Below are 21,661 nucleotides of genomic sequence, written 5' to 3'. Positions count from 1 at the left end.
CTGGAACGACCTTGTCTGCCCTGTAGGTGTTATATTCAGCCCTGCACTTCCAAACAGGGTGTTTTTGTGGCCTGTGCGCACTGATCTGGCACCAAGAGCACAGCGTCATCAGACCCCAGGAGGAAAACTTCACAGCAGCTTCTGACCACAGTCTCTGCTCAGTGTTTAAGGATCCTGAAGGAATGAGGGAGGTCAAACAAATGAGTATAATGGAGAGATATAATGATTCCTATCAAAATGAGAGCTTTCGGCTTTTAGTCCATGTCTATACAGTAGCTCTGATGTGATCTGTATGCTTGTCTACCTAAACAAACAAACAAACAAACAAACAAACAAACAAAAACAAAGACCAAAACTATTGTTTAGAGAGTGTTCAATGTTTTCAAAAGCTAAAACCAAAACTTTAGTTTCAAGTCTCCCATATTCTATAGTCTTCAATATTAAATTATATTCACAACCAACAGTGAGGCAAACACAAGACAAACATTCAGTGTGCACTACAAAAGCAGAGCACGAGTTTCTTTTGATGATAAATAACGCCCTCTGGTGGATTTGAACAAATATTGTGCAGAAAACAGCATTATGCCTTGCCATGAATTAAATGTCAATGCCATTTTACAATGTATAACAATTGTAAACATAACTGTACATACCAGGGAAAGCATAGAAACAATTATTTGCATTTAAAAGTTCTGTTTTTAAATTCCTGTTTATTCAGTTTGCTACGTTTTGGATTCGGTAACTTTTAAAATGAAGTATATTCTTCTATAAAAGGCAACGGCACACTTTCATGCATTTGCGTTTCTCAAATGGCACTCAAATGATATCATGAAGAGGATGTAGCCTACAAACAGAAGTCACACATTGGTCAGAGAGGAATTGGGGTTCATTTTAAAATTGAGATATTATCATCCCAATTATTATTATTATTATTATTAGCCTAGCCGATCATTGTTGTTGCTCTTTACGATTTATTACTATTTAATATTTAATTTTTAGTTTACATTTAGGCTAATATATATATATATATAATTATTAGCAAAAAGTGTGTCATGAATTTATTAATGAAAAATCACTCATATTCACTTATATGATATTTTAATAAAGAAAATGAATGTATAATATACAGATGTTAACAACTATCTTTTGCAACTCTTGCACAAATACTGCAAGGATTTTCAATATCCAATTCAGATCTTTCAGATAACTGTTTTACAGGATAGATTTTATATGATATTTTAAAAGATTGCTTTATTAGCTATTTATAAAGTATAGCCTAATTAGGTTAGTTGGTTTGTTATTGACCAGACAAGTTAATATAAAACAAACAAAAAAACATTGAAGTAGTATGAGCAGTGTGCTAGCAGTTGGTGCGTCTTGCGCAGCACGCACTACGTCACGTCAGCGTGTAGTCTTCAGGTTTCGAGGAAAACTACATATCCCAGGATGCCTCGGTGAACCGACCACATCCCGGGAGAGAGGGGGTCGGCATCGAACCTGTGTTTACTTCCGGATTTCCTGTATATGGCAGAGCTTGAAAACAGCCACTCCAGTTGCCCTACAAGCTCAGCAAGATCCCCGTGCCCCGATTTGAGACCGTCTTCGGTGCAGCACGATGCTTTGGTGACCGGAGAGCCGCCATACTCCGGCACAGCAGCAGAGAGATTAGCGCAGCTTTAGACGACCATTCAAGACAGAAAGTATCCTTCTGCCACCCTTCGCCAAACGTCAAAGTCAATGCGGTCCTTGATCGGAGCGCTGGAGCTCATCCACCGGCCCCGCCGTCACCTCTCATGCGCCTATCATTAACGCACTTTCGTTCGCAAAACACAAGTGCCGGAGATTAAAAACAGCCGAAAGCCGATCCAGACTGTTAGCTCGGGCTACCCGGATAAAAAGAGGGGGGACGGCAGCTCTGGTTGGATTTATCCCTTTCAATCATCATGGAGTGGTTAATGGGGTGAGTATGTTTCGAGATCATTGTCCTAATTGACCGATGTTTCTGTACGGCGACTAACTTGACGCACCAAGTCAATTTTGTTCAGAAAATTGTCGCCAAAATGACAACCGAGCTCTCCGTGAAGCACTTGAGCTTCATCAAGGTGCAGACGTCTGTTTCCCGGACGGATGTGTATAAATGTATATCCATCCACGGACTTTATAGTGCTTTTACATTTAATCTATGTGGTATTTACAGTATGTGACGCAATCATGTCACTAGTTCAAGCGCATTTGAACTGATCGCGTGCCACATGACGCGCGTGGCATCATCATCATCATCATCATCATCATCATCATCATCATCATCATCTGTGATTTAGGCAATCCGTTATAATATTATAGTCTTTCAAACTAACTAGCATCTGTTATATGTAAGCTAACATTATAAATCTTTATGTTGTTAATACTTATTTTTAATTATTAGTACATATTCAGTAGCGATTAACATTTCAATTTCACTTGAAAATATTCGTTAGATGCTAGTACGTAAATATTTTTGTTATTTATTAGTAACTGATATTTCAATAGTTTGGTTTAGTACTTGTGTCTCACTTGGTTCTAATATCTAATAAACAAGTATTAGGCTGCCTTTAACAACTATTATGCTAGTTGATTTGTATTATATTAGGTGTCTTTAACTACTATGGATGAACGTGTACATGCATGTTATGCGCATACAAAATAAATATACAAGTAACCATAAAAACATAATCATACAATGAAACCTATACCTAACCCGTATTCCACCACAATAATGGTAGTAGTTAAAGACACCTACTAAAAATAAGTACTAACTGTTTGAATAAGCTAAAGCTAGCCTAACACAAGGTGAGTGTTAAATTGTTGATATCCAGCAGCTCTAGTTAGATTGATCCCTGTTAATCATTAGATTTTTATGATCTATCAGAATTATTGGCCTGACAAATTTGTATCTAGTGACTGATCTCTACTGTCCCTGTTCCTGACATTAAACCTGACTGGTGACTAACTTGATGCAAGTCAAATTTTACTGGTGTGTGTCATACAAATTGTTGCCAAAAAATTGTATGGTCTGACTGAGCTATTAATAAAAGCGGCAGAGCTCTGTCAAGGTGCTGATGTCTGCTTCCTGGATAGATGCGACTCTACACGCCTTTAAAACATGTTCAGACTGTATAGAATTCAGAAAAACCATGATGCAATAATGACACTCAGTGCAAGCATGAACTGATCGCATGCCTGATTCTGCTTCATGTCTTCATCTTCATCGTAACGAGTTTGTCTTCTTAGAGCCAGCATTCATAGTAATCTAATACTGTTCACCAATGATGATAGTATAAGATTATCGCATTAATTGTTGTGCTAGTTTTTGACCTTTAAACTCTTCCTGTGAGGAGCCTACTCTTCACCTGCAGAGAAAGAGACATCTGTGGAGGTGTCAAATGGCCAAGGCTTGTTTTCCTTTCTGTGCTGACCTTACAACAACAAAAAAGAGAGCACTTGCAGTTGATTTGAGCAATTACTGCATTGCATTGAGTCTTATAACACCATTTAATTATAGTATTCAAATATTGCTGTAAGTAAAACAGTGAGCGATGTGTTTTCACAGTGGTTCTTGATTTGTCTTTGTGGTTTCAGCAAAGTCATTTCTATAAACGTTTGTCTTTAAAAGAGATGCTCGGAAAGCATACAAAATGTAGAGCTCTTCATCTTGGTTTTGTAAAGACCCTATAAATTATAGACTGGTTTCCTGTTTAACCAGAAAGCTGGGGTGGCACAAATCGAAGGGCTTGTTGCTTTTGATCATGTTTTTAGCGGTTTTTGTATTACACATTATTTTTAAAACACCAGAAGGCTTTAGTTCACATAACAGCCATGGCTAGTAGGTGGTTGCATGTGGCATTAGAGGAATAGTTAAAGCAGTACTTAATAGAATATTACCCCCAAAAATGAAAAGGTGCTATAAATTTTTTTACACACGTTCAAGCCATCCAGGATGCAGATGAATTAGTTTCTTCATCAGATTTGGAGAAATGTAGCATTGCATCACTTGCTCACCAATGGATCCTTTGCAGTGAATAGGTGCCATCAGAATGAGAGTCCAAACAGCTGATGAAAACAATACAGCAATCCACACGACTCCAGTCCATCAGTTAACATCTTGTGAAGACAAACGCTGTGTGTTTGTAAGAAACAAATCCATTATTAAGATGTTTTTAACTTTGAATCATTGCTTTTGACTAAAATACAAGTCCTGCGTTCATAGTAACAGTTCCCCAAGTGGAAAAAGTTGTCTGGTCTGAATCAGGAGAGAAATCTGCGCAAATCAAGCATCATTTACATGCCAAAACAGTTCAAAGCAGTAGCAGTTCTAAACAATATAGGAGTGGATTTTGATGTTAGAGGACAACAGGGGAGGTTAAAATGAGATTGACGTTAAAATGCCCTAATTATGGATTTGTTGCTTTTTTTTTTTTTTTTTTTTTTTGCTTGACAAGATGGTAATTGATGGACTGGAGTTGCGTGGATTATTCTGATGTTTTTTATCAGCTGGGCTCTCATTTTGATTTCACCCATTCAACGCAGAGGATCAATTGGTGAGAAAGTTATGAAATGCTACATTTCTTCAAATCTGTTCGCATTGAAGAAACAAACCCATCAACATTTATGATGGCCTGAGGGTGTGAATATTTTTAGCAAATCTACATTTTGGGTGAACTGTTTCTTTTAAACAGGAATTGACTAAAACTACTTTAACAGTATGTTTTTCTGCATTGCTCTGATGTGTTCACTGGTCTTTGGCAGGCGATAAAGATTGAGGTGATGATATATTTCAAAATCTTCTCAAGTGATGCCTGTCTCGTGGTGCTGAGCACATTGTTCTAGAAAGTGCAGTACTTTCCAGCGTATCTGGTATGCAACCTGACGACAGTTTTACATTCCTGTGTCAACCCATATCGTCATTTGAAGGGTGACCGATAATGTCTGTTGTGTGTCTTGTGGCATTTCGTTCACTGTCTGTCCCCAGACGGCTGATGAGAGATACTACCAAATGCAAATACCTTCAAAAGGGTGTTTTCTCCTCAGTTCAGTGTTTATGGTGATCAGCCATCAAACGAGACAGTGAAGTGTTGCTGATCCTCTTTTATGGATGTTTTTTACAGCAAGTTAGCTCAAATGAAAGAAATTTGTTTCCACTTACAGCATTCAGCATGAAGATTTATATTATAGATCTATAAACTCTCCTTTCTCAGCACTGTGAAACTTGGTGCCTTTCTAAAACCTTGCAAATAGTATTATGGCAACAGCTTTCCCAGCTATAATGCAGAAATAACTCCAAAGTTCATGTTTCCTGGGTTAGCATATTCAGGATCATAATGTGAGCCTGCCGTGCCCCGATACGTCTCCTCCTTATTGCTGCTGGAGGTTGAGGTGGAGAACAATTCGCTGTTTCAGAGCTGCTGGCACATGCTATTGACAGTCTATCAGTTGTTGGCGTCTCTGATGCGGGTGTGACTCTACCAAGCACAGGTTTGGGCAGTTCAGTGCTCCTAGGGAAGAATGTGCGTAAAATGAATAGAAAATGTAAAGTAATCCTCATGCTTGACTTAGACCTGCGGCACTGACACCATGTTGTGAACGATGGTGGTATTTATAAAATAAAAAACTGAGCCAGCTCTTTGTTTAAGTCTCATCAGTTGTGTCTGTGATTCTTAACTGGTTTGGTTTTAGCTAAAATGAAGTGTACAAAAATTATCCGTAAAGATCAAACGCTGAAATATATTTAGGAATTAACAACTGAAGATATCAACAACCACAAAAAGTTATTGTTTTTGACCATGTAACCTTGCTTAAATAATGTTACAACACCGGTATTTTAAATGCAAGTGAATTTTCACAATTCTCTTTTCCAATTTTAATACCGCCGCAAAAACTACTAGCCTAACTAATATAAAATTAAAACATTATTAAAGACAAGCAAACTGTGAAATCAAAGCAACAGCACAAATAGAACAAAGATTCTAAACAGTGATTCAAGTTTTCCAGGTAAGGTTAAGAGTTGTATCCGGGTAAGAAAAACTACAGAAATTAAATAATCAAATATAAAATAACACTGTTTAATCTTCACTTTATATATATATTTTTTTATTATTTTATTTTTGCACTTGAATGTTTATATTGGCAGGACATTAAATCTCAAATGATATTCTTTTGTGACAATGCAGTCCTTATTGTCAAGCCCATGTCAAATGCATGAATGACAACAGAAGGGCGATGAACCAGTCTAGCAAATTGCACAAACACTGGGCCAAATATTTGTCATTTTGAACCAAGTTACAGATAATTTTGCACAACACCAGAGTTTTATTTGATGCACAGTCCTCAAATTGGATGTTAACAACAAAACGTAGAGGAAAAATTGATTAACCTATTTATTTATATATTTATATGAACTGTTTTGTGACTAGTTGTATGTCTAGTTGTCATCTGTCAGACATGCAACCCATTTTTGAGTCATAACTCACAAGTCGACAACCGCTGTTTGTTGCCCGAGACACAAATCGGGGGCTCGTCCGGGATACGAAACCGAAACGTGATTTATACCTCCAAACCACAGCACATTCAAGTTAGGTAAGGTTCAACCTTAACTGGATGATCTGGTAGAAGTAAAACATCAGATATGCCTTTTGCTTGGCTGTCCTCCCAGTTAAGGTCAGCAGTGCCTGCTACTGCAGGACTAGGTATGCTCAACTAGATGTAAAGACATGCTTCCAGTTGACCCTGATAGAATCTAGGCTTGATATTCTGCAGTTTGGAGTGTTCAATTCCCAGCACAGCACCCAGCTGAATGCCTACGGCAGAGCTTGTCTCCTGTTCCACACCTCTTAGGGCTGAATAATTGGGCTTTTGGAGGTAGTAGTAGTCGAGAGAGACTGAAGGAATACCCTTGCCGCATATGTGTGTTTTCATGTGGATCAGATCTGTTGTCTGTTCTGCTCTGATGCTGGTCTGTGTAAGTGTGATGGGTATTATTTGACAGTTTCTTCCACTAGCTGGAAAACAAAGAGCAGTGCAGCACCCATGTGCCGGCCAAAGAAGGGAAAACAGAGGTGTGGAGCAGTGAGTCGGTCATGACAGATCTTGAGAGTCTGTGCGGCATAAGTAGAGCCTTAGGTGCTCTGGAGACAGCTGGGCTTTTCGTGTACCTGGATATGGCCTGAATGTATGCAAGTTTGCTTTAGTTTTTTTCCTTTTGTAGTGTTTTAGTAAGCACTAGGGCCCTATGAAATCTGGTAATATATATTTTATGTTTTAATCGTTTTAATCGTTGTATCCTATTTGATTTTTTTCTAGATTCGGTTTTAATTTGAGAACTAAAGTAATCAGAAGCATGTCTAATTAATTGAAATGACAACACGGATATGATTTTTAGGGCTTTTTTTCATTTTATTTTTTTTTCTTTCATTTTATTTTACCCAAATTTCTTTTTAGTTGTATAATTCAGTTTTAATACATATGCCTAAACGTAAACAATTTGATAACGTAAAAAGTTTACAATAATAGGACCCTATGATATGAGTTATATTTTTAATAAATTCAGAACTTTTTTATATATATAACCTTTTTTTATATATGTAACCATTTTTTATTATTATTATTATTATTATTATTATTATTTTTATTTTTGAATGAAATAAAAAAAAAATGGAATCAACTGAAAATTTGACTTCATATTTAAATAGTAGTTTTTTTGCGCTTTAGTGTTCACAGCGACTAGTTAATTTCGCTATTTTAAATCATAGGGCTGTTAAGAGTAGGTAGTAGACTGACATGTTAACAGTTTTTTTTTTTTTTTTTTTTTTTACATTGGTTGGATAGATAGATATTTTTATTTTTTTTCCTCACACACAAAAACAAAAAAAACAAAAAAAATATGTATATTGAAAATGTACTCTGTGTATGTGTGTGAAAAAAAAAACAAAACAAACAAAAAAAAAAAACGCCAAAATTGGTGGATTATATGTACCCAGTTAATACTACCTATTTAGTTTTTACAACCCCAAAATTTCAGTGGCTGCTACCAATACCAGTGAAATTGTACAATTCTTTTTATTTATTTATTTATTTTTTAAATCAGACACATTAATGCAAAAATTAATGTTATAAATGAGAACAATACCTATTAGCCTTTGCATATTTGTGAATTAAGTGAACATTATTTCATATTTTACATGTAGTTAATTTAAGTGAACTGTAAGTACACTGCTATTGTGCCGTTTCATGTGCTTTCAGTCTGCTACCAAGTTGGAGTTTTGCTGCATGTTTCTCTGTGTGAACTGTGTTGGTTATGGGTGCGAAGGTCTCTGCCAATATAGGTTATGTGAATGAACTAGTTTAAGAGCTTTCCACTGAGTCAGAATGGCGAAGATCACAGTTTTATGGTCTACCTGATAAACAAGGTTACTTCAGCACTCAATTTCGGTAATGGCTTTGTAAGGTGTTTAGTTTGTTTCGAATGAACTGAAAGTGAAAGTAAACTTGCTAAACTGCTGCCTATCCTGGTATATCCTGCTGAATTTTTGACGTACACGTCGACAGCATATGAAGAAAAATAACATGGCGTATACAGTTTCACTTCCTATTTCTGCTGCAGAAAATATATCTAACATGCTTCCTTTTCTCTAAAATAGAAGAAACAAACATTCTCTGGTTATCTGTGGTTGTGGTGAAGGCAAACAGCCTCTGTCAGGTGTGGGTAGACTTTTTTTTTTTTTTTTTTTTTTTTCTCTTCTTTCCTTTCCTCTCCAGTGTTTTTTTTTTTTTTGTTTGTTTTTTTTTTGTCCTCTCCCAGGGGTGGTTTTAATGCCATTGCACAAGGGGTTGAATATTTTTCAGAACTGGATCTTTAAGAATTTCGGATGCCTTTTGTCAGTCAGTCTTACTGTCGTTGTGCTTACGGAAAGTTAATTAAATAAAAAAAAAAAAGTTTTATTTTTGGTCTGTTTGTTTAGCTTGTAGAAGCTTGATGCATATGGACCACTTTCATGGTTCATTTTATGTTTATCACTTTTTGCGTCAGTTATTTCACACAAAAAAGTGTCTATATATATATATTCAGAATTTAAGAATTTTTTTACTTATTTCTTAAGATTTTAATCAATTAAGACCCAGGTAAGGATATTTTATTTGTACACAGCAAAACTTATTTTGTGTCAAACAAAATAAAGTCATACAGGTTCAGAAACACCTAAATAAATGGAAGTTAAATTTTTAAGTGAGCTATCATTTTCAGAACCAAATGCATCACTATGCATTTACATCCAGAGCCTTGCATTATAAATCCAATGCAGCGTGTTTTAATAGTTTATTATGGAGCCGTGCTGGATGAATAAATGTGGCTCACAGACAGAGAAGCGCTGTCTCATCGCTCTCATGTGAGCGGGTGGTGCTCAGGCCTGTGAGTCACTCATCCCTTCTCTCTCTCTGTTCTCGCATCTCTGCCTTCCCAGGTCTGACGTCATTTCTGTGTCGTCACAGCTGTAGCCTGCGGCCGCTGGTCGGGAACATGTGTCCCCTCTGCCGGGGCACGGAGGATGAGGAGATGAACACGGCTCGGGCCTCCCTGCAGGCCCAGTGCTTTTTATAGATCCCGCCAGTTAAACTGAGGCACAGAGAGTTTAAAGAAAGATGCTGGAGACGCTAGTGAAAGAAATGACAAATGAGGATATATCTCACTGGCTCTTTGTTATTATTCTTCTCGAAATCGCATACTGCATTCTTAGAGCTTGTTGTTGTCCTTTTAACAGGAAGCTGCTATCTATAGATCAGGCCTTATGTGTTTAAATTAGACTGCTGTCACACTTGGTTTGATTGCTTGGTCTGAAGCTGAGCTGCACGATTAATCAACGTCAAACCAAAGTAGCGGTATGGTTTAGCATGATTATCAAATTGCAGAGGCTGTTATTTCATTAAATATATGCATGTTTTAGAGTGTAGCTTGGCACTGTGATTATTTTAAGCCTGGAACGATTCCTTGATTCTATTCGAGTATTCAATTTAAAAAAAAAAAAAATCAAATGCATTTTGCCCGTGGCGAGTAATCTGCAAAATACCGGAAGTGGCACATTCCACATATTAAACCCATTTAAAAATCATAATAAAGCATAATGCAATTAAGAATTCACAAACGCTACTATTTAATTTAAATATATGAGATGCCGGTTTAATGTATGCACTTTAATTATTCACATGCGTGTAGGTCACATACGTGCATCTCCACAAAGTGTTATTATTTACATGTGTGGATTGTCTCAAACTCCATCTCTGCATGTTGTTGTGAGTTTGGATTAATTTATAACGTTTTATAACGTTAATCTGGGAACGCAACGTGCGCTATTTTATCAGATTTGTAAGGTAAGTAATTTATGACTAGGGGTGTGATGAGACACTTATCCCACGAGATGAAACACAAGACTTTCGAAACACAAATTTATTTATTTTTTTTTAACTTTTTAAAAAAAATCCTCAGCAATGAAATATATAGGGAAAATAGTCTTTTATTCAACTGAAAAAGACAAAATGCAAAAAATGTAGGTGCATTTTGAACTTTATGAAATTAAACTTCCATTTTAATTAATTATATGCAGCAATAAACAGTATTTAAACAAGAGCTTCACGATTCTGGATAAATTGAGAATCCCAGTTTTTTTAAATAAATTGGAGACCATGATTCTCTCGCAATTCTGGAGAAAAAAAGATTAGAAAACTAAACAAAATAATGTAATTTACTAGTGGTTCTGACAAGCTGTTCATTGCTTAAGTTTTCTAAAAACATATTCATTTAAAGAAAAAAAAAAAAAAAAAAAAAAAGTAAAGTCAGTGTCTCAATTCATTGACTTGTTTGACTATTGGAATCTCCTGAATGAATGATTCAATGACATACTTTTTTTTTTTTTTTTTTTTTTTTTTTTAAACTGGCAGTTGTCGCCACCTCATAGTGTTACAATACATACCAGTGTTAAGATACTTTTGTTTTTTTCTGTTATTTAATGACTGTAACAAAAATAATGATTTTAATGTGGTTGAAAAGACTATTTGTGTTGCTTTTTCTGGATCAGCAGCAGTATAAATGCAGATTTGATTGTCTTTAAAGGGGTCATCGGATGCAAACTTCACTTTTACATGTTGTTTGAACATTAATGTGTGTTGGCAGTGTATGTAAAAATCTATCCTATAATAATAAAAATCCATGCAGTGGTTTTTAATTAATCTGTAAAAATAATATCCCCTTTTTCAAATCGAGCCATTGTCAAATGTCTCTCGGTGTGGTGTCACACCGACAGAGGCCGCTCCCACGATAGTTGATTGACATGAGCGTCTTACCTCAGATCAGTTGTAACAGTCCGACCTCCACTGTTTCGATGCTGGAGCAGGGATGTAAGTTTGACAAGAATATCTCTGATTGAGCGATTGAGGTGTTGTTGCTGAATGTAATAATGAACATAGTGGTCGTCATTTACTCCCGACATCTGAGCCGCTGAAGATGCAGTGGATTACGTTTGTTTGTAAATGGAATGCGTTTCTCGATCTACATATCCATCTGTGTTCGCGCGAATCATTTGTGATCCAGCTTCACTTACAGCAGAAGTGAGTATAAGGGTTTTTTTTATGAATCTCTGCAATCAGTCATGTTTCCAAATAACGTGCTAGCTAGCAAGTTTCGTGGCTAAAGTAAACAATCTCTCAGAGCAGCAGAGAGAAGAAAGGGGCGGGGTGAGCAGAGCTCATTTGCATTTAAAAGGAACAATCCCTCGGAATGGGATGATTTTTGCAGAGCTCATTTTGACAAGGTAAAAAGGGGGTTGTTTTACACGGCCATTGAGAATTTTTGACCAAAGTATATTATAGACTTTTCATTAAGACCCTAAAGAATCACATGAACTTGTGTAAAATTTAACACCTGTTTCACATAGTAAGCATCAGTAGAGCGTGAGCAGCGCGTGTTTTGGACATCGGAAGCGTAATGGTGGCCGACCCTCTGATTCATTAACATGGGCAGCGACAAAACGTGCTTCTCACGCTCCACTGACACTCACGATGTGAAACAGCCGTAATAGCAAAATCGTTGTCATTCAGGAATAAGATTGCGTGGGTGTTTGAATCGAGATCTCGATCTTTTGAGGTTTAATCGTACATCTCTAATGTAAACATGCAAAATGTCTTGCGAGGATATCGTCACAAGATCTCGTCACATCCCTATTTATAACCATATGCCAACACAGGAGAATACACCATTAGCTTTTTAAATATGCTAACTGTTCAACGGAATTTCAAAATAAAAACTTAAACCCTCACTCTGAGTTTACATGTTTTGATGTCCACATATTCAAGAAATTACAGTGAGAAAATGCCCAGTATTATAGATTAAGTGGACTGGACATTAAAATGAAATGTTGTTGAGTCAATATTAAACACGGATCGTGCAGTAAAGTGTAAAAACAATTGTCAGGCCATTGGCACCATTTGTTCTAATGTTATATATAGTTTTGTTAAATAAAACCATATGATTACTTGTTTTTGATATTTTATTGAAACTAATTATTATTGCATCATTGCTATTATATGTGTATTTTAAGTAATTTTAAAGGCTATTGTTCGTTTTATTGCTACAAAAAAAACTAATTATAATTATCCAATTACTCGATTAATCGTCAGAATAATCGACAGATTACTTGATTAGCAAAATAATCGTTATTGACAGCCCTTGTTTATTTACACATGATCAGCTTGTGATATGGTGTTTTCAGCACCTCAGAACGTCCCAGCTCACAGTAAAATGCTGTTTCACAGGAACTTCATCACTTATTTGGGAACTCAACATGTGCAAAAATGTTTTTGCATACTTGTAATGAGAAACTTGGAATTTCGGGGGGGAAAAAACATTTTATTATTATTATATTATTATTATTATTGTTATAATTATTATTATTATTATTATTATTATTATTATTATTATTATTAAATACTTGATTTAAGTTATTTACATTCAGAAGTTTCATTTTTCATTTTCATTAGTATTTAGTCTCTTTATCCTTTTACCTTTTGGATCCAAACTATGGTGGTAGGAAAAGTTCAAAACACTTTCATACCAGCCAAAACAAACTGAAATGTGATGACAAACAGGTACCAAAAGGGTAGATGTAGAAGTGCTTGTCTTTGCATTTGTCTTGCTATTCTCTTCCTCTCACGTGTTTTTTTAGTTCCTGCTGTTTCTGATGACCTACATTGCATCCTCAATCGCTGCATGTGCAAGGGCGTCGCTTTCTTCCTTACGTCTTTTCCTCTTCCCCCGTTTGTTTCTTCCACTGTTCTCGTCCTTGCATATCCTTCAGTGTGACCTCAGTGCATTTCTTGCAGTCTGAAAAGAATGTGCATGAAATGTCCCAACAGCCTGATTGCTATCACTGAAATTGCAAAAGTCTGTTAGCAAATCTGAATCTCAAATTTTGCACATTTGGGTTCGCTGACTCGTTTTTGGACGACAGCGGGGATATGGGAAAGGCGTGTGTGGTTGAAGTTTGCAAAACGACTGGAATGGCTTACATCACCTTTTTAGGGTTTGCATACTTAAATGCAGTAAGGAAAATGCAAATGAAGTGTGTGTGAGTTCCTATTAAAGCTTGTCTTTTCCTTGTATGGAGCAGGAATGGGCTTTATAATAATATATAATTGGGATTATATAGCATGATATCAGGCATCCTGCAGACTTCCCTTATACCTCACAGATCAATACTGAGCATGTGTAAGTGTGTGTGTGTTGAATCTAGATGACTGAACTGCTTCCTCTCCTGTTCTACACAACCCAGGCTCATTGAAACTACGTGCTTGTGGCAGCATTGCTGCAACACTTACAGCACGTTTCGCGGGAGTTTCAAAGTGAAATGTACAGTAAGTGTCGCTAAAACACATTTAATGTAAGACTGTGAACTTTTTGTATTACTTGGTACAGGAGCGTATTGCTTCGTTTTGTTATGTTGCTTCAGGTGCATATTGTGGCAGTTCAGAATCAGAATTCAAATATCCAGGGAGTGTCGCCAAAAGATTAATAATGCTCTACCTTATTGGAAAATAACAAACTACACCAAAGCCAACCCTAAACCTACCCAATAGTGTTAACGAATGCAAAAGTAATATAAAAAAACACATTCGCTAATGCAACTCTGCTATTTTTACTTCCATATGCATGGGTTTGAACTGTTTTGTTGAACTGTAGTTTCACAGGAATCGTACTTCACGAGTGCAATGGTGTATTGGGTAAGCTACCGAGCAAAGCTACTGCATTACATGTGAAGCTGTAAATGTAACACTAATGTTCAAAAGAATCAGTTTTCATATCTTGCAGCATGTTAAAATGGTTTTGAAGTCAGGAATTGAAAATTCTGCTTTCTTAATTGAAACTCTGGCCCTGTAAATCATACTTTGTGTGACACCGAGTAAAAGTTATCATAGTTTTACTACCTCTAGTGTACATTTCAACTGAAAACTGTAGCAATTGTAGGCCATAGGTACATTTTTACTTTAGCAGAAGTGTAGGCAGTGGCATGTATTTCCAATGAGCCTGGGTAGGTTCTACAACATATTGCTTGTTTAATTTCAGGTTTGGAAACTGAAAGGTCGTAAACCTATAAAGAGGGATTTGTTCCTGTAATTGGTTTCCGATTAAGTGTCAACTAAATGACAGAGTTTTCATGTACATGTACAGGTAAATCCTGGCCTACTCTATGTAATTCTTACCAAATGACCTTGGAGGACAAGATTTAATGTTGTACAGCAACCCATTCTTTACTTAGAGTAAACCATACTCTCGCTGTCCAGGACTGTCTGCAGAAAGATTACGGGTGTTGTGTGTAAAGGGCAAAGAAGGTTGTGCACGTTGTTGACCTGTAGTAGCCTTCTCACAGTCAGAACGGATAAGATTGAACAAATAATCTCCTGTAAAATCACTTCTTAGCTGTTCAGGGATCAGGCGTTTCTCAGGGCAAAGACGATACATTTTCCTAGCACTTCCTTCATGAGTTTTAGTACTGATTAAATATTCAAACGTGTGTACTGAACTTTTGTTAGGACAGAAAGATGGTTGGTTAAGGTGTTTATCATGCCTCATTGATTTTATGTTAAAGGGACAGTCCACCCAAAACTAAACATTTGGAATGACATGAGGGTGAGTAAGCGATGACAATCATCATTTACTCACCATCATGCCATTCCAAAACTGTATGAGTTTTTTTTTTTCTGTTAAACACATTTTGAAGAATGTCCATAACCGAACAGTTCCTGATAGCCACTGACTTCCATAGTATTTTTTATTTTTTTTAAATACTTCCCTAAAACTTTAAGTGTGAATTGCTAACGTTAAGAAATCTGGTAGTGTGATTGTTTAGTTAGATTAATGTTAGAAACCTGAATTCAGGTTTTTGGCTTGGCTTAAGTCAAGGCACATTTAACTGTATAGCACTTTATACAGTACAGATTATTTCAAAGCAGCTTCACTAATAAACAGGAAAATAACATTTTGGTAATCTTAATGTTTCAGAATTCATCAGTTATGAAACTAATTTAGTCTCAGCTCTACAGAAGATATATTGTCAATATTCTACTCAATTTTGGTAGAACAGATTTTTAATAGAGCGATAGAAATCTATCAGGTTTCATTCAAAACATCTTAATTTGTCTTTTAAAGACAAACAAAAGTCCAAATCATTTACTCAACGTCATGTTGTTTGAAACCTATATGAAATGCAAAAGGAGAAACTTTGAAGAACGTTTGGGAACTAAACAACGTTGAGCCCATTGGTTTGGCAGTCAATGGAAAGAGTTAAAATGATGTTTAATGAATTGTTTGAAAATTCAAATTTCAAATTCAATTTCAAATAAGCATGTAGTCGATAAATATTCACTTTAGGTTCTCTAAAGCTCACTTTACTTTGTGCTAGATGATCGGGCATTATCTTGTGCCTTGGTCTAACCAAAACCAGTTTGATTAGTTTATCCTTTTGCAAAAATGCATTAGATCATCGCCTTTTATTTGAGATGCAGTCATATTGTCTGAGCCCTTTTAACTACATGAGTCTGAAGGCTTATTACTGTTTCACTTTTTAGCAGTGTTGCATAACAGTTGTCTTTGCTATTTCTTGTAGATTTTAAGTGCTTTGTTCTTAAGACCAAAGTATACTTGTTTCTGTATGCGTATGTTAGCGTATACACACGGTCAAATGTGTAGTCTTTCAAAGTACACTCCATTTGATATTGTGCACGAATGCGGACGGTCGACACATGCGCTCTAGAAAGCTTCATCCATGTCCAGTGTCTGCTCTATATTCTCCTATAAGTTATGACCGATAAATATGTTTTTATCCTTTTATCCTAACCTTAGCTGTCTTATACCCTCTCGCTCACTAGTGCTTGTCAATGTGAGTGTCTGTTGTTGTTGCAGGCTGCTGTTGTTCCATTTCTTTAGTTTTATTTTTCTACTGTGAAACAACGGCTCTGGACATTGTTGCCACCCTGTGGAACAACTGATTACTGCAAAATAGCCTGTGCAGTTACAAAAAAAGTGTGCGTAATATTCTGATGATGAAATTTGCATCACACACACTGTACTCTGCCCTTCGCATATGTGTAAAAATTAAAGTATACTTTGGGCTTTAGCCACCATCTACAAGTCTGTGAGACTGGCTCTCAGTAGTGTTACATGTCATGCTTGACTTCGGATTGAGTCATTGTGCATGTATGCTCTTTATATCTGTACATGTTACATGTTAAGTTTGTTGCTGAGGCCCCCTGGAGTGAGCGCAGCAGTATCTGAGCGTTATGTAAGTGTTAGCCAGCTGTGGAATGCACTTCAGCTAATGCCTGTGTAATCCAGTGCTTCTGCTGATGGTCGTGTAGAGATGGAGCTCCGCTCTTCAGTCTCCAGATTTTTATCCCAACCCTCTTCCTGAACGATTAGTGCACAGATCCGTCTAGCACTACAATGCTGGGAATACAGCGGAAATCCGTAATTTCTCAGTGCATTCTGCTTATATTGCTTTGCTTCAGTGAGTCTGCATATCATTGAAAAATGAATGTCCATGCAGTTTTGATTTTTAAAGAGTTCAGTGTGCTTTGCAGTTGCAATCTAATGATCAGAACACACAGCTCCAGTCTGCCCAGACCATAGTGAATCTAAACTGCTAAAATGGATCAGAGTGTCATGATGTAATGTCACAACCATGATAACATTTACATATGACCACTTGTCTTATATATATCAGTAATTTGGCCTGGACTGTGAACTGAAGATTCATTCATTTAATTATTTATGCATTTATGTCTTAAATCTTGCATTTTATTTATTTGCATTTTTGCACGCATTTATTTATGCATCTATGCATGCATGCATTTGTGTGTGTTTTTATTTATTTATTTATTTTTTGTAACTGGGTTGCTATAGTGTCTTGTGTAGCTTTTAGGTGGTTGCTTAAGGGTTCAAAAAATCCTTAGCAAGTACAAAATCATACCTTAACTGTTGTCATCTGCTATTTTCTCAGACAAGCCTTTCAGCTACTGTAGTGTTTGGATTAGATATGCAGGTTATCCAGAATTATGTAAAATGTTATTTCTGGGTTATTTAAAATAGGGTCAAGTTTGCAAAGGATTCAAGCTGTATTTTTTTTTATTTATTTATTTTTTTTAATCCAAATCTTTAAAATAGACATTTTATTTGCAATTTGAACTGTGTGTCACCCAGATTCTCAAATGAACATGTACAATATCTTTAAGAACTTTTGTATTCGTCCTGGAGTAAATGTAATGTTAAAAACTTCATTAATGTATTAATTCAGATTATTGCAGTGTCTGCAGATCTCCCAGTACATTAGTGCACATGTGTTGCAGAAACTTTAGGAATAGTTCTGTTCACTCTTAAAGGAGAAGTCCACTTCCAAAACAAAAAAAGTACAGATAATGTACTCCCCCCCTCACCCCCCTTGTCATCCAAGATATTCATGTCTTTCTTTCTTCAGTTTCAGTAAAGAAATAGTTCAGTAAAGAAATAGTTTTTGAGGAAAACATTTCAGTGTTTTTCTCCATATAATGGACTGATATGGTGCCCCGAGTTTGAACTTCCAAAATGCAGTTTAAATGCGGATTCAAACGATCACAAATGCAGTTGTAAATGATCTCAACCGAGGAAGAAGAGTCTTATCTAGCAAAACGATCAGTTATTTTCATTAAAAAATACAATTTAAATACTTTTTAATCTCAAACACTCGTCTTGTCTTGCTCTGCCTGAACTCTGTGTATTCTGGCTCAAGATAGTTAGGGTATGTTGAAAAACTCCAATTGTATTTTCTCCCTTAACTTCAAAAATCATTTCAGAATCGTCCTACATCGCTGCAGACGTACCGACCCAGTCTTCGCAAAGTGAACATGCAAAGAAGATTAAACACCCTTAACAAAAAAGGACTATATTGGATTTGAGGGAGAACATGAGATGGGAGTTTTTCGACATACCCTAACTGTCATGAACCGGAAAAAAAACAAAACAAAAAAAAAAAACAGTCCAGGCAGAGTAAGATGAGACGAGCCTTTGAGATTAAAGAAAGTATATCATTTGTATTATTTTTATGAAAATAACAGATTGTTTCGCTAGATAAGACCCTTCTTCCTTGGCTGGGATCATTTACAACCGCATTTGGGATTGCTTGAAGTCGCATTTAAACTGCATTTTGGAAGTTCAAACTCAGTGCACCACAGCAGTCCATTATATGGAGAAAAATGCTGTAATGTTTTCTCAAAAAAACATAATTTCTTTACAACTGAAGAAAGAAAGACATTAACATCTTGGATGACAAAGGGGTGAGTACATTATCTGTAAATCTTTGATCTGGAAGTGGACTTCTCCTGCTGGGGACACACTACACGATTAGCAAAAATATTCTAAGACTGACCAGAACACACTTAACGACTGTCTTTGACAATCGGAAAGGAGCACAAACCTAATGAGTCACTCCACTACGCAACACACTTAACGATTGGCGAGTCATGACTGGACAATTTTTGCCGAACAAAAAAACAAAACAAAAAAATAACTCCCAAAAACCGCAGCATCTACACTCGCTCCAGCAGCTGCTCCTGCCCCACCAAATAGGCTGCAACACTGCAACACCGGTGCTTTTAGTTTAAACCTGTTTTACAAATTGAAACGTTAAGGTTTGTTTTAATTTTCGTAATTTGTGCTTAATATAACAGAAATCATTAGTTTTCCTGTTATGTTGTTGTTCCTAATAATTATCACAGTCTTAAATATGTCCGATGCTTCGCTTTATTTTTGTAATTATTAGACACATTTCATTATGTCTTTTCAAATGCATAGGTCTGTGTTTAATATCCTTAATTATAACATTTCTTGTGCTATTTTTTAACATTTATTCAAGCAATAATATATAAATTATCTCATGTAGGCTTATGTCTAAAATCAGGGATTAAAAATGAATTGGTTCTAAGTAAAAGCCGTAGCCTATTTTTTTTTCTTTCCTTATCCATTTGATACAACTAATATATATATATATATATATATATATATATATATATATATATATATATATATATATATATATATATATATATATATATATATATATATATATATATATATATATATATATATATATATATATATATATATATATATATATATATACACACACACACACACACACACACACATTCCTTATGTTTGTAGCCTATATTCATTATGAAGAAAATGTTAGCCTAGCCTAAAGTTGATTTAATATTCTTCATAACAAATTTCAAGAAGTTAAAAGTTAAGAAAAAAATCGAATTAGCCTGTAGTCTATAGATAAGGCTATAGGCTAATCTTTTTCTTAACCTTTATTATACTGCAGATCGAAATAAAATAATTCTTGATAATATTTCAAATGAAATAATCACTGACATAATTTAGGTTATACTTATATAGTTTATAAATAAACTATTTAAATCCGTAGCATTAACTTATGAATTAAAAGAAAGGCAAGAAATAAATCTCAACAAGAACAATTGGTATGTTTGTCATCATTTTGTAATTTTGTAATCAAGAATTTTTATTTATTTATTTATTTTTTGACAAAATTACAAAATGAATGCCAGATGATGTTTGACAGTGAGCACAACTCCACTGCATAGCCGCATATAATCGCTGGTGTCAGTCGCAAATATTAAACATGTTTAAAAAAAGCTTTGTGAAAACGACTGGTGACGACTAGTTCGTGAATTCTAAGATTATAATCTTTAGACACCACACATTATGCGACCTTTTTGTGCCGACTACAAACAGCGACCGAGCCTGACTGGAACAGACCGTGTCCAACTAGGCACAATCTGTGGTCAAGACCAAATTCCATTCATAATCGGCATGACAATTGTGTAGTGTGTTCTTGGCTTTAGATGAGCCTTTTATCTATTTAGTGTTTGAGAAAATGTAGGTTTGTTTTCAATTTTGCTGCATTTCTTTCAATAAAATCATCAGATTAAAATGTTTTGAAATACCATTCCAGCCCAAGTGAGAATCGTATTTTTAATCTATAGTATGTTTTTGGTCGAAGAAACCAAACGCAACTGTGTGTGTTAAAACGGTGTAATAGCGTTTGGTTTGGCATCACAAACACACACCCTGCTCCTGCCTGGGCATGCAGAGACACACAGGATTTCCTCGGCCCGTTCAGGCTCAGCTTGTTTTGTTGTTTGGCGTTGTATCCACACAGTCTCTTGTGCTTTTGTCTCAGCAACGTTCCCTCAGCCACCTGCCAGAGAGGAACAGTGTGGTTTGGCTGATTGGCTGGTAATGGGGCATGGGAGGTCATTAGCTTTGCTCTTTCACAACACACTTTTCACAACTGGCTCAGTTTGTACAGCTTCAAAGGCCTTTTGAGCTGCTGCGCTGCTTCGCTTTCGACAAATGACCTTCAGCTGTACAGTGCAGAGAGCAGAGGGCAGCATCACATAAATGCCACTGATTAGTCGAACCCTATCATTAACACATCCAGATCCTGGTGCTCTCAGATACCGTAGTGAATCACTCAGGACTGGCATTGCATTTGGATTTTCTTGTATTGAAATGACAGTCAAAGTGAAATTTGACCCAAGTGCCAGGATCAAGCAAGCAGGTGCAAGAGAGACACTGAGCCATGTTTGGGTTTAAACGCTAGGATACTGCATGGTGCCTGGGTACTGTACACTCATGGGTACTGTGAATACTGTCTGTAAATGCAATTTAATTGCTATATAAATTAATTACTATATAACTTAAATTATGTTTTGTATAATGTGTTTAATGTAATGCATTACTGTAAATTAAAATTAGTAATAAATGATGTATTATACTATTACAAATACTTAAAAATGATAACACTGTTTGTTTTATTAATTTAGTGTTGTATTTTGGCTTTAATTAAATTACCTTATTTTAAACATTTTTATGTAACATAGTTATTTATTTAATTTAATTTATTTGTATTTTTATTTTTATATTTATTACTTTATAGTGTAATAATAAAACAATACAATACTACAATACATTATATTATAAGTAACAATTACAATCAGTGTTTGTTTAATTTAGTAAGTGTTGTATTCTGGC

General features: G+C 35.7%; 1 protein-coding gene across 1 annotated transcript in view; it reads left to right on the top strand.

Annotated features, from left to right (window-relative positions):
• The first annotated feature begins 1,501 nt into the window (after positions 1 to 1,501).
• Positions 1,502 to 21,661, top strand: part of mob2b (MOB kinase activator 2b) — a 52,600-nt gene continuing 32,440 nt past the window's right edge. Inside the window, exon 1 of the mRNA XM_051134930.1 lies at positions 1,502 to 1,960. Within this exon, the coding sequence (XP_050990887.1) occupies positions 1,944 to 1,960 (17 nt within the window). The 5' untranslated portion in view covers positions 1,502 to 1,943. The remainder of the gene's footprint in view (positions 1,961 to 21,661) is intronic.

The sequence above is a fragment of the Labeo rohita genome, chromosome 18 (assembly GCF_022985175.1).
Source record: "Labeo rohita strain BAU-BD-2019 chromosome 18, IGBB_LRoh.1.0, whole genome shotgun sequence".
In the NCBI taxonomy this organism is placed as follows: domain Eukaryota; kingdom Metazoa; phylum Chordata; class Actinopteri; order Cypriniformes; family Cyprinidae; genus Labeo; species Labeo rohita.
This window is presented reverse-complemented; position numbering and strand designations above follow the sequence as displayed.